The sequence below is a fragment of the Corvus cornix genome, chromosome 24 (assembly GCF_000738735.6).
Source record: "Corvus cornix cornix isolate S_Up_H32 chromosome 24, ASM73873v5, whole genome shotgun sequence".
In the NCBI taxonomy this organism is placed as follows: domain Eukaryota; kingdom Metazoa; phylum Chordata; class Aves; order Passeriformes; family Corvidae; genus Corvus; species Corvus cornix.
In genome coordinates, this window is record NC_046353.1 from 824,975 (window position 1) to 838,716 (window position 13,742).

General features: G+C 56.6%; 1 protein-coding gene across 4 annotated transcripts in view; it reads right to left on the reverse strand.

Annotated features, from left to right (window-relative positions):
- Positions 1–13,742, reverse strand: part of SIK3 (SIK family kinase 3) — a 70,919-nt gene that overhangs the window by 1,998 nt on the left and 55,179 nt on the right. For 2 of the 4 annotated variants that reach the window (XM_039564736.1, XM_039564735.1), the window contains exons 15-24: positions 11,777–11,920; positions 8,958–9,108; positions 8,049–8,174; positions 7,649–7,734; positions 6,876–6,985; positions 5,941–6,286; positions 4,819–5,693; positions 1,131–1,294; positions 272–404; positions 3–170 (exon numbers count right to left, since the gene is read on the reverse strand). In XM_039564736.1, the coding sequence (XP_039420670.1) occupies positions 13–170; positions 272–404; positions 1,131–1,294; positions 4,819–5,693; positions 5,941–6,286; positions 6,876–6,985; positions 7,649–7,734; positions 8,049–8,174; positions 8,958–9,108; positions 11,777–11,920 (2,293 nt within the window). In that variant the 3' untranslated portion in view covers positions 3–12. The remainder of the gene's footprint in view (positions 1–2; positions 171–271; positions 405–1,130; positions 1,295–4,818; positions 5,694–5,940; positions 6,287–6,875; positions 6,986–7,648; positions 7,735–8,048; positions 8,175–8,957; positions 9,109–11,776; positions 11,921–13,742) is intronic. The other 2 variants (XM_039564737.1, XM_039564734.1) reach the window with 1 other exon arrangement.

The following is a 13,742-nucleotide window of genomic DNA, read 5'->3' on the forward strand; positions in this document are numbered from 1 at the left end:
ACTCCCTCCCAGTTACACCCCTGCCTGCTCCATCCCAAAGGGCACCTCCGGGTGCTTGTAGCTCAGCAGGACGTCTGTGATACACGTCGAGGGGTAGCAGGAGGTGTTGAGGTGCTGGCTGCCATCGCCCAGGTTCGGGTGCTCTTGACCTTCCAAACTCTCCCCACATTCTGTAAGGGCAGAGAGGTGACTCAGCACCTCTCCCTGTGACTCAGCTCCCTGAGGAGCTGCCCACATCCCCCCGTGCCACGTGGGCAGCCCCAGCGCTCACCCTCGCCGTCCCTGTCGCGCAGCTGCTGACTGGCCATCAGCGACGACTGGCTGAGCACGGCGTCGGACATCCGAGCAGAGCTGAGTGCTTTTCCTGCCATCAAACTCATTCCAGGCAAGTTATCCAACTGCACCTGTGGAGACAGCAGGACACACCTCAAGGGGAGCTCAGGAGAGGATCCTGCTGCTCCCCATCTGCCCACAGACAGTGCCCAGGGAGCTTCTGCAAACCTTCAAGCGAGGGTTTGGAAGGACAAGAACTGTGCATCAGGCACAGCTTGGGTGCAGCCAGTGTCCCCTCAACAGGAGAACGGACTGAGGAGTCCAAATCCCTCTGAACTAACGGAATCACAGCATAACTGGGGTTGGAAGGGAGCTCTGGAGATCACCCAGTCCAACCCCCTGCCAAGGCAGGGACAACTGGAGCAGGTGACAGAGAAACACATCCGGGTGGTTTTGGGATGTCCCCAGAGAGGGAGACTCCAGGCCCTCCCTGGGCAGCTGTTCCAATGCTCTGCTACCCTTCACAGAAAGTTCTTCCTCGTGTTGAGGTGGAACTTGTTGTGTTTTAGTTTCTGGCCATTGCTCCTCGTCCTGTCACTGGGCACCACTGAAGCAGAGAAGCTGCCATTCCCCTCTACAACAGAAGGGAGCTGTAGCAAAGCACACATCAAGATCTGGGCAGGACAGTTCCCAGCAGCCCAAACCCCACAGGGAGCAGAGCACTGAGGTCTGGGCTACCATGACCAGCTCCTTCACAGCACTGCAGGACCCTGAGCTGGGCTGGGTGTGTCTGCAGAGCCCTGCAGAGCCAGGCCTGGCTGTTTCACTGGAGGGACCTGGGAGGCAAAGGCACCTACGTAGGCATCATCGCTGTTCTGGATGGTGTGATGTCTCTGCAGGGTGCGGGGCCGCGGGTGCTCGCTGGACGAGGGGCGCACGGGGTAGCCCAGCCCGTTGTGGTCAGGCACCTGCATGGCTTGGCCGGGGGAGCTCCTGTCCATGCAGTTCCCTACGATGGACTCTTGAAAACCAGACAGGACAGAAAAACGACAGGTTAGTACAAGGAACCTGCAGCTCCCAGCCACGTGTGCCACTGCAGAACTGAGATGTGACACCACACACAAACGCTTCTTGCTGGCACAACAAGGACAGGACCCCCGGCTGCTCTGGTGGGAGTGGTGCAGCACCAGTGCTCCCAGTCGCACTCACGCAGGCTTCTCCCTCCAGCATTAATATCCCAAAGGATCCCAATGCTAGCTGCCTCCTATCAGCTCTACAAAAGCAGCCTGAAGCTGGAGGGACTGGGGCAGGAGCACAGGAACCAGGCCCTTTCCCACTTCTGCCTTCCCCTCGAGCCCGAGCTCGACCCCCACCCTGCCCACATCGTTACACAAGAGCCAGGGGAGCCTCCAACACGGGATGCCTCCAGCAGGGCCCCTTGGCAATTGTAAGCAACATAATCCTGCTGGAAGAGCCGGCCAGGATGTTCACTTTTATCAGATGACTTCTCCCTGCCCTCCCACAATCTGGCTGCAGGAGCACACGAGGGTTCTGCCTGGCAAAGTCCATCTGCGCTGCAAGCTCTTGTGACTGAGGGCAAAGGCCACATTCCTATCAGGCAAAGCCTCTCGTCATCAAGTACACGATGTTTTGGATGAAGGCCTGAGCCGTGGAGGAGCCTGTCATCGAGGCTGAGCTCGCTGAGCGCGCACCCCGCCGAGCACAAACACCCGACGTGGCTGCGAGCGCTGGGGAGCTGCCCCGAGGTGACACAGCTGCAGGTACATCCCTCAGAAAGCCAGAGCTTTCCCAGGGCTTTGGCCAGTGGGAAGTGATGTCCTGCTGTGCTGGGACACCGCACAGCCCAGCTGGCACTGCAACTGCCACAAAACTGCTCCCCAAAGAGATCTCACAGAATCCTTGAACATCCCCAGCTGGAAGGGACCCACGAGGATCATCCAAGTCCAACTCCTGGCCCTGCACAGGGCAGTTCCAAAACCTGTCCACAAATTTAGCACAATCCAAGAGAGACCCCATCCCATGTGGTCCCCACGCCGCTTGCAGGCAGGTGAGCATGGATAGCACAGCTAGGACACTGTTCCCCGTGCCCTTCCTCCATCAGGAATGTGGCATTCCTGCCAGAGCCCTGTCCCAGGGCAGTCAGAGATGCAGCCTCCCCCTTCCTTTGCACAACCGTGGGGTTACGTGCGGTTAACAGTCAGCTTTCCCGGAAAAGCGAGAAGGAAAACATGAGGTAACAGATGTTAGCGGATCAGTGCCACCCACACACTGCTTGGGATGCTGCTCCAACTGTGGGAACAGTGGTTGGGGCCAGCAGCCTGCTGCTCCAGCTCCACAAACAGCCCCGGCCCCAGTCCCTGCGCTGCGGGTGACGAGTTCCCTCAGCCTGGAAGAGGCAGGACCCAAAAAACAGCTGCTTCCCAATGCCAGCACTGCAGTCTGGGGATGCTGCTCTGGACCAAGGGACAGACACCCCGAATTCACACCCTCAGCCCCACAGAGGAGAGCCTTTCATCCCCACATCCTTTGTGTCACTGTGGCATGTGACACTGGCACGGCGCTGCCGCCAGCTCAGCCCCCTCCGTGCCGAGCCCAGGCAGGTTTCCCACGGGCAGCACTCCCAGCCTGGGACGGCTACGTTGGAGCAAAACTGGAGCAGGGCCGTTCACAGGCAGTCCAGTCACATCCCGAACAGATTTGGTCGGCTCTCAAGGTCCCCAGCTGCCATCCCTGGCAGATGCTCCACAGACATCCAGAGCTTTGTGATCGGCATCAGCACGCGCCCTTGGAAGCGCAGACACTGGGAAAACACTGCTCCAGGGAAAACACATCTGGGGAGCTGGGGCAGGGAGAGAGGATACCCCTCAAACTGCACCCTCATTACACAGTCTAGGGAAAATAGGGGGAAAAGCCAGGGAGGTAGGATTTGGTGTAGGTTAATTGTGGGAAATCCCAGGTATATAGGATTTGGTGTAGGTCAGTAGTGGGAAAACTGAGTGATGTAGGATTTGGTGTAGGTCAAAAACGGGGAAGCCCAGGGGTGTAGGATTTGCTGTAGGTAAGGGAAGCTTTGAGGTGACTCTGCCTGGACCTGAAGCAGCGCAGGCCTGAGTCCAAGTGGGTTATGGAGGCCATAAGGAAAATGGTACAAACAGTTACATCCCAGGACATAGTTTACTACAAACAGCCCTGTCAGAAGGGCTTACACAAGCCTATTTGTAAACATTTATTTGCTTTTACTCATTTACAAGGCCTTGCAGTCTAAAGTCCTGCTCCCTTGTGTAACCAGTCCTCGCACCAGCAGTGTAGGGGTTGAGATTTGGCTTCTGACTTCATCAAATCTCATTGTCCCTCTAACGGTCTACAGTGACAAGATTCAGACTTGTGATTTCGTACCAAACACCCCTCCAGAGCTTCCAACCCCCACTGAGCCTCTGAGAGCAAACACATCGGGAATGCAGAATTCAGGAGGATTTCAGCACAGCCCTGCCTTGTCCCTGCCCCCCGCCCACGCTCTGGGGGGTCAGGGCTTGGCAGCCCCGCTCAGCCCTCCGGGCCAGCCTGTTCCAGCCTGGTACTTTCCCAACAAACCCGTGCTGTGTCCCTGAACAAAGCTGGGCCTCCTGTGCCCTGGACACAGCTCCTCCGCAATAGGGCTCTGAGTGCCAAGGGTGCGCTGGCGGCTCCAGCCCAGCACCCCGAGTCCTGCAGGGAATACTGATCCTCCCGCTCAGCCGCTCCTCAAAGCCCTCCTAGCGAGGGGCTCAGAGGGTGCTTTTCCTGCAGAGGAGCCTGTAACTACAGCTCGGGCAGGAATGCTCTGACAGCGCAGCGCTGCCAGAGCAGCCACCGAGGAGCGAAGGCACAGCTGCTTCCAAGGAGCAGGGAAGGTCTTCAGAACCTAATGGCAAGTTTAAACTCACTCTCTCCAGAATCCACCCTTTCCAGTTCAAGCAGGGATAGAATCCTGCTGCCACTGCTGCTTCCCAAAGCGCCAGAGAGGCTGCAAGGCTGCTGGAGCCACAGGACACTGACCAACACTGTTACTGCGTGTGTTTGTGGGAGCTTTAGCAGTGCCTGGACTCGAGGGTCTGTGCTTAAGAGCAGGAATAAATGGATACACTGCTACGGCTGGGGTGTGCTGGCAGATGAGCTGCTCCTATCCCGTGTTTACAGGGGATGGGGAACATCACCAACAAGAATAAATCTGTGGTCACCATGCAGCATCCCTGAAAAGATGGGAGCAAGCTGGGCCCTGGTCTTTACCTGCCTGCAGAAGGAGGTCAAATTCCCAAGGGAACAGCCCATCGGGCTCCTTCCTTACTCAACTCTGTTTATTACAGAGGCTGTGCCTGCAATTTACTTCAGGCCACAAAAGCCAGAAAGAATCTCAGTAATTCCATGCTATGCAAAATATGTCAGGAAACCCTTGGTGTGCCGGGTGGATGGTGTCCTGGGCAGGAATGTGAGTGGCTGGCACGGATGGACGGACACCTGGCCTGCATGGGCAGCAGGGAGCCTTACCTCTGCTGGGCACCTTATTCCTGAATCCGGGCGTGGGCTGATGCCTGTACTGGTGCGTTCCCAGCTCCTGCGCGGGATTAGCAGTTCCTAGCAAAGATTCGGGGTCCCCGTGCCCTCCTGCGTTTACAAGCAGAGGGGTCTCGTGGCAACCTTTGGTCAATGTGTTTGAACTCTTACTGTCAGGAAAGCTGTCCCTGTTTCCCTCGCAGGCGCAGTCCTCCTCCATGCTCTCCGAGTGGAACAGGGCTGGCTGGTGTCCGTATCCCTGCGGCGGTGGCACGGACGCAGGGACCTGCTGGATACATTCTTGCGCCCTGATTTTTAAGAGATGTTGGGGGCTGTTCTGGGGGTGGTACGTGTCAGCACTCTGATAAGGCAAAGACAACGACTGGCGCTCCGAGAGGTTCTGTCCCATGCTGGTGCCCATACTGCCAGCATCCCCTTGACTCATATGCCTGAACAACTCTTGGAATTCTTGCTGCTGCTGCTGCTGCTGCCGCCGTTTGATGAGCTGTGCAAATTCTGCCTGGGGCAGCCGCATGTCCGTGTGCCCCGTGAGCGAGTGCCGGGGGGAAAGCAGTCCCTGGAGGATGTGCGGTACCTGCTGGTGTCGGCTGTAGTCGGGAGGTGTCGGGGACAACAGTGCCTGCTGTAGTGCCGATGCCGTGTAGTGCTGCTGCTGCTGATGTGCGTTTGGAGGGAAACTGGGGTACTGGTCAAGCTGCGGGACCTTCAGAGCTTGCTGGGCTGCAGGGAACCCGACCCCTCCCGACGGGCTGTAGCTGCTGGGGGAGACGCGGGGCTGCTCCGGGAACAGGTGGGGGTGTAAGTGCACCTGGTCGTAGTTGGCGGGGGGATACCTGTTCACGTTCAGACTGCAAGGACAAGGAAAAGGACAAGTGACCGCACTGCTCGGCGGGAGCCAGAGCTGCTCCTGCACGGGAGGGGCTTCCCCAGGCACGTGGGACGGCAGCCCTGGCCTGGCTCAGCAGCTCCTTCCCAGCGACACGGAGGGAGCACGCACAACCCCGAGTGGCAAGGACACCACGTCTCATCCTGAGACTCCCCCTCCCTCCCTCGGCAGCGCTCCCGAGCCGGGAGCAGGCAGGGAGGGGCCCGTACCTGTGCGACTCGGCGCTGTCGGCGCTGAGCTGCTTGGACAGCTGCCGGTGGCCGTAGCTGAGGGAGGCCATCAGGTTGGCGCGGTGCTGCATCTGGATCTGGCTGGCGCTGGGGCTCAGGGACATCCCCCGCGCGTGGGACGCCAGGCCCTGCCCGCCCACGAGGCTGCTGCCGACCATGTCCCCGGGCTCCTGCACTTGGATGGTGACCTGCTGGGGCTGCGACTGCTGCTGCTGCAGGGCCAGGCACGTCAGCCCCATGGCCGGGGGAGGGGAACAGTTACCCGACTGCGGGAAGATTGTGTTGTGGGATGGCATCCCTTGGAACTGGGACTGGGAGGCAGCACCTACAAGGAACAAAGGCCCTCAGCACCCCTGCCAGCCCAGGGCGAGGCTCGGGAGTGAGATCTGCTCCATTCCCTGAAGTGCTGGACAGGGCTGGGATTAACCTGTGAAGGGCATCCCTGCCCGTAGCAGGGGGCTGGAAAGGGATTATCTTTAGGGACCCTTCGAACCCAAACCAGGCTACGATGCTGTGATTCATTCCATGACTCTGGGCCAGGCTGGGAGCCCAGTACGTGCCCGTATGGGTGCTCTGTCATGCTGTGCCAGCGTGCAAAGGTCACAGCCAGAGCCCCTTGCACCAAAACAGAAACTCTGCGGAGCTGACAGTGATTTGCATAAACCCGAGAATATCAGCCCTTCCTCCCCACCCCCGGGAGCGATAAGTAAGGATCTTGTGACAAGGAACGCAACAGCACATTCCAGCTGGCAGCTCTCGATAACACCGGCCCTTGCTGCCAGATGGAGAATCTTTTACATCATCAGCAAACTGTGCAGGGCCTGGGCTGGGGAACAGAACCGTGGCACCCCCACGCTGCTTCCCCAGGGTTTGATGGGATCACACGGCCCTGCCCAGCTCCCAGAACTGCTTACCATGGGGCTGGAGCACGCTGCTGCTCACGGGGGGTGGGCTGCTGTTGGGTTGCCTGAAGAGATGGTTGTTGGGGTGGTTCGGGGGTGGGCTGGATGGCTGGATCCGTAACCTACGCAGGGAAACAAGCACCTTCTCACCATGCCTGCTCCTTGTCAAGATGCTGTCTCAGCTGTGAGAACTGATGCCAAACGCTGTTGTCTTGTTCAAAATAAACACCATAAAGCCCTTGCTGGGGATCCCAAGGTCTCTGCAGATTGGCTTCTCTTCTGAGAGCCACCTCACTTGTCCAAGTCACGCATGGAGCGAGCATGACCTGGTGACTACCACAGAAATCTGGGGACAAGGACACTGCAGGCTCACCTCCTGACTCACTGCACCTGGTCAGACACCCTGCTCTCCCTTTCCTGTAACTCAGCCTGCCTCACCTACAAGTCAGGGTGCTGAGGGCAAGGAGGCTGAGCTCACCAAGGGCCTGGCAAGCATGAGAGAAGCATGAGAGAGCCTGGCTGCTGAAGTGGCATCTTCAAGCCACTCAAAAGGCAGGACTGTCAATCCTCTGCTCAAAGCAGGTCTGTCCCTTTGAATCAGATTTCTCTGCTTCTGAAGTCCTTCAGACAACCCAGCTCAAAGGACCAGGCACATTCACCTGGCAACTGGCTGTGCCATTCTGACTCCACAAACTCCAACTCAGCCTGGCCTCTCGAGTGTGTCAGCTCATCCCTGGGCTTCAGGAAGAGTAAAACCCAGAGCTGTCCTAAAGCCATTTCTTTACCTCTGAAGCTGGTGAGTGAGCAGAGCTGGCTGGTTTTCACATGGAGCTTGCAAGGGTGGAGATGGCTGGGGAGGCCGGATACAGTCCTGAACCAGGCACCACAAGAAAACAAGAAGTGTTTGCAGTCAATGTCTCAGTCAGTAAATTTAGAAACACTGCTGGGTGAAGCAGGACATGTCCAGATTCACCGAGTGTCAGTCCCTGACTGCAGCCCTGGCTACCACAGCTACCACAGCAGCTGTGCAAACATCTCTGCTGAAATCCTTCAGCCTTCCCGCTACAGCAAGCCCAGCAAACTCCCCCTCCCTCAATCCCCCCGGGACCTGCTCACGAGCTGTGTCTGCAGCAACACAGGGAAACAGAGCTAAGCCTTCAGCAGCTCTGGCTCGGGCTCCACTACCTGAATCTGCTGATGAAGAATCTGATGGTGCTGCTCCTGCTGGTACAACATGTGCTGCTGCTGCGTCTTCTCCAGCGTCCTCTCGTCCATGTGCCCACCGTACATCTTCTGGAGCTGCTCACACTCCTGCAAGGAACCCAGCACATCCCATAAATGACCTTCTGGTGCACAGCACCCTGCTGTGTGCGGAATGCCACGCTCTGCAGCTCACCCCCCTGAGAAAAGCTGGCAAAGAAAGCCCAATCCATTTCCTTTGACAGAATCAGGTGTGCAGTGAGATGGCAAAAAGCCAGGAAAGCAAGGGGTGCACATGACACCGAGCTGGCACCGTTGTGTCCCCTGAATGCAGGCAGCAAGCTCTGCAAACGACACTTCAAGGTGAGGAGAGCATCTCACTTGTGCCACGCTGCAAGGGGAAAGGCCTGTCCTGGGGCCAAATCCTGCTCCAGCCGTTGGCAAGGCGTGCCTGGCTGCACAGGGAATGTCCCACAACACACTCCAAACTCTGGTGGTAGGAGCTGCCCTTTCCCGGGACACCCTGGAACAGCCCCAAAACTGCTGCCAGAGGAAATGTGGGAGAACAGGAGCTGCAGTCTGACAGTGCTGGGGGACCCTGCAGGGACAGGCAGGACACCCACGGGTGGGCACAGCATGATGGTTCTCCCCAGAAAAGAGGGGGCAGGAATCCCCCCCAGGTCCCCAGCTAAAGGCGAACAGCTCGTACGTCCAGAGGACACTCAGGGTTTGCTGCAGCCACACAGAGCGGGAACAAACCCTCAGCTGCAAAGTCCCCACTGTGCCCCTCAGACTTTCCTTTAAGGATTCCACTTTTGCTTCCTGAAGCAGCAAGACCAAGGCAATAAGAATTCCTCGTGGAGGCTGTTTGGAGGACCCCCACCCCTCTCTCACCTGCTGAAGCTGTTTGATGCTGCTGTTATTGCCCATCTTCTCCAGGTGGGCTTTGAAAGCCTGGATGCTGGCAGCCCCGTCGGAGAAGCGCCGGACCGGGGAGAAGCGCTCGGTGGGGAGGTGCAGAGTGTTGGAGTCCTTGTAAATAGAACTGAACACAGGGGGAAGGGGGTTAGTGACGTGACACCAGCCAGAAAACAAACTCCAGTACAGACATTCCATTTCCACCAGCCTCCCAGCAGCCTGGATGCTCCACACTGGGCAGTCAGAATGGGCACATCTGAACCAAGCTGTGCCCAAGGCACCACGAGCACTTCCCCTTCACAGTGAGGTTTCTTTGCCATCAGAGGGAGCCAGATTTTTTTCAGGAGCTGTTTTCTCCCAAAGTTGGGGTTCCCCCTTATCCCTGCCCTGCCATTAGGTGCCACCTGTGTTATCACGAGCAGAGATAACCTGGCATACACCCGTCACAACGTGCCCCACAACAAACAGCTGGGGCTCTCTGCCTGCCCTCACGGCTTCCGGGCAAGTGCTCTCAGTGGAACCTGGTTTCTGTGCAAATCATAGAATCACAGAATGGTTTGGGCTGGGAGGGACACCTTCCACTATCCCAGGTTGCTCCAAGCCCTGTCCAGCCTGGCCTTGGGCACTTGCAGGGATGGGGCAGCCACAGCTTCTCTGGGCAACCTGTGCCAGGACCTCCTTACCCTCACAGGGAGGAATTTCTCCCATCAGTAAAGGATTTCTTTTGTAAAGATTCTGCAAATGCCATCTCCAGAACCCAGCAAGCAACACTTGATGCACAGGCTCCAGCAGCAGCCTTTGTCTGTGAGAAGGTCATGGAGATGTGGTCTTTACAGCACCTCTGACACCAAACCCAGCAAGAGCCCACCTGGCTGCAGCTGGAGTGGTCCTGAGCTCCAGAGGTCACTCTGAGGGCCTGTTCCAGGCTCCCCTTGTCACACAGTGACTGATGCTGGACCACTTCCAGCAGGCTGGGTTCAGTTTTGTCACTGTCTCTGCCTTAGCAGGACATAGTTCAGCTTCCTTCCAAGGAAAGAGCTGTGCTCCTGCCTTTTGATGCCATCCCATCCATTATCCTGATCCATTTGTTCTCCTGTTGCATTGATGGAAGGCAGAAGCTACAGATAAAATCATGCTGAGGTTTTGAAACCCGTGTGGGCAAGGCAGAACAGCTGCACTTCCCTGTACAGCTGTACTTCAATTCTGCTTTCAGGTATTTAACATGACAAAACCAGGGGCTACAAAAGAAGATACATAAGATGGCTTAAAATAGGTTAAGGGCTAAAATAAAACCCAGCTGCTATTCAGTAATGTGGTTTATGTACACAGCGACTGCTAATTTCTGTGCCAGGTATGTCATGGACTCACTGTGGGACACTCTGTTTAGACCATGGTCAGATGAAATTTCCGTGATTTCACAGGAAAAACACAAAACAGGCTCACAGCACGTTACAACACCAAGAGTGGAACAAGCAGATACCTCCCTGCTCATGACGCAACAGCCTCAGGACTCCAGTGCCAAGAGACAGAGGTGACACCAGCATTATTTACAGGGTAAGTGTGTTTAAAGTCTTGTAAAAATTCCGTTCCTGCTGTGTGTGAGGGACCCGGCTTACCTTTAGGATTTGCAGCAATCCTGAAAGCAGGACACAGCACATTCTGCTTGTTTTGCAAGCTGCACTCCTCTTCCTATCAAGCTGTGGGCCCTAGAAATTTTTCCCCTCCTGCTCTTCCCATCCCCCAGGCACCTCTGAGGGAGTAACTTGAGGACAGAGAGGTGCTTATCTTGGTTTTCCGGAGCTCCAGCGTGGCACTAGCACTGTCTCAGTCTGCTCAGAGTTCACCTGTCCCTGCTGATTACATCAGTGCTCAGCTCAGCAGGTCTCTGGCTACCATAAAAAGGGCTTTGTCAAGCCTGCCAGTGTGAGCTGCCTGAGGGGCTGAACACCAGCACCAGCCTGGCCTGGCAGCCACTGCTTTCCCAACAGGCAGCAAACTCCAGTGTGCAGCTGGTTTGCTCCCAGCACAGAGGGGTCAGAGCACGTTTAAGTATTTTTTAAGAGGGTTTTTTTTATTAGGAGGAATTTAAGCTCTCCCTGTGGCATTAGCATCTCCGGTTGGCTGCTGTGACAAGGACTTTGTCACATAAACACCTCTCCATCAGGACTGTCCCTCCCATACATCCTGAGTGTGTTTAGATCCGATCCAAAGGTTCCCTCTTTCCCAGACATTGTGATTTTTGTTTTCTTCCCCACCCAGCTTCCTTTGCTCACATCACTCCTATCAAGGATGAGAAATAAAATTACTCTTGAGGAGCTTTGCAAAGAGACTTTGCAGTCAGAACACACAACTCTGGTGCAGAACAGTGAGGGTTTTAAGCTCTGCTGTGGATGACTCTTGGTGCAATCTTTTGCCTGCATCTGCCTCCAAAAAGGTTCTGTAGCAAGTCTGCTGCCTTGATGCCTACCATTACACAGGGAAAAGCTTTCCTCTAAAAAAAAATAGCTTATTCCCAATATTTCTGTGATGGCAGCCATTCCAGCAAATCATCTCCAGCCACAAAAGTGGGACTGGACGGAAGAGCCAGCTGATTCCTGCTGGTCCCTGCAGGCAGGGAGCCCGTGCCAGAGCGGTCAGACACCCTCTGCTCTGTGGGTCTGCTCTTTGTCCCTGTTCCTCCTCCTCCTCCTCCTCACCCCTCCCTGCCAGCGGGATGTCCTCAGTGCTCCGTTCCAGGCGCCACCTGGGCAGGATTCCTGGCGCAAGCTGCCCGGCCGGCCGGTGCCGTTACTCACCGGTGCTGGTCGGGTCCCAGGTGTGGAGCCCAAGCCCGGGGTCGGAAGGACTGCTGTCCTAGCTGCCTCTGCAAGTCTGGAGGGATTTCAGCTGTAGGGTTGGTCATGGCCAGAGTGTGCCTTTTTGACCTATTTGCCAAGTATCTGCAACAAGCAGGAGCACATTTTATAAGAGACTGATGGGAGTACTCCGAAAACAGGGAGTGTTAGATAACCCAGAGAAAACGGGAAGGAAGAAGCTTGTGCAGTGCTCAGAACACACCACGGACACGCTGCCCATGCCCGTCACAGCACTGGCTCACCAGTGCTTTGGGACAAGTGTAGTTTCAGCTGCTGGTGCTCCACTGCCAGCCTCGGAAGGAAAGAGGAGCCGTTCGCTCTCCCCAGCAGGAAAGCCACGTTTCACCTCAAGGGGAATGCTGGTATATCCCTTTGGGAATACCCGGGAGACCACCTGCCCTCAGCGCAGATTCGCCCACTCGAGCAGGTCTGCCTCTCTCTCGCAGCCCGGGGAGCCAAGGCAGAGATAGCCCAGCAGGAGCTGGGCACAGAGAGGAGCTGCTGCTCCTGCCAGGGGAGCCTTCGCTCCTCACACCGACCCCGGGACACCCCGGCTCTGGCCGCCAGCAGGGGAAGGGTGCGAGGGGCACCCCAGGCTGCCCGAGGAGCAGGAGGAAGGGCTGGGCTGAGGCAGGGCTGTGCCAGCCCGGTCCAAGTGCGCCATCTAGTCCCTGCTCCGCTCCGGGAAAGTCGGGAACGGCCCGGGATGCGCAGGGAACGGGAACCCGAGCAGCGAGAGAGTCCCTCCCTCTGGAGCCACCAGCACCAAGGCTGGGCTTGCCTCTCACACCAGAGCTGGGAGGCAATAGCTTAAACAAAAGCCCGCTCTGCACTGGAAAAGAGCTGCAGGACTCCTGCAAACCCCCCAAAGACCAGGGAGGGGGAACCCAGAGCCTCTGCTCCGGCGAGGATGCGAGGAAGGGCCAGGCAGTGCTGAGAGCTGCTGCCTGCCCTGCTGTTCCTGGCACAGCCGACCCAGGGCAGTGGGGCCGGCAGAGAGGGGGGTGAAGCCCTTGCCCAGGGCTGGCACTGCACCCAGAGCTGTGCCCGCTCAAGGCCGCTGGGATGAACGCCTGTGTGTGAACTCAACCCTTTCTGCTCCTGTGAACCAGCAGCGAGGCAGCTCTGGTAACCAGCCAAGGACCACCTGGCCAGTGACACCTGCCAATTCTCACCTTTGCTCTTTTCCCCTGCAACTGCCCCTGGGAAGCAGAAAGAGCAGCAAGCGATACAGACTTGCCCAAACCCAGCCTCTCTTTGCTGCTGAAGCCACTGAAGCAGAAGAAGCAGGTTAACAGTGCCGTGGTGCCCCGCCAAAGCCCATGCCATTAGCTGTTTAAGAATCATTTGATGCAGACAGGGAAAGTTTCCCAAAGAGCTTTACTGCTGTGGTTTGCTAAGATCATTTTATTTCAGCCCTCCAGGGAACAATCCAATCATGAGCTCTAACAGCGTTTCGGGTGGAAGAAAGTTTCCCAAAGCTCAAAGGAGATATGACTGTTCCCTGGAACAGAGAGAAGACTGCGCTCTGCTTTCAAGGTCAGATTAAGGAGGGCCAAAGCTGCTTGCTGGTGGCTGCAAACAGAGTATTTGGGGCACTGTTCTGAGAAGCTAAATATTTGCATCTGTCCCTGATGTTAACGCTATTTACCCTTCTCCTCTGATGACTACTGACATGTCGCAACACAAGGGGGTGGAGAACAACACACAACCTGGATGGTGCTTTTTCAAGGCCATCTGGTGGAAGAAGAACATGTGCTATGAAAGAACTAAGGGCAGCACCGTCAAGAGCAGCAAGGGGACCTCTGAGTCCAAGGGGACTTGGTTTTCAGTGGGATCTGAACATTTCAGTGCCTTGCAAAACACTGCACAGGGGTTTCAAAATGTTTCCAGCTGAGCTAATGCT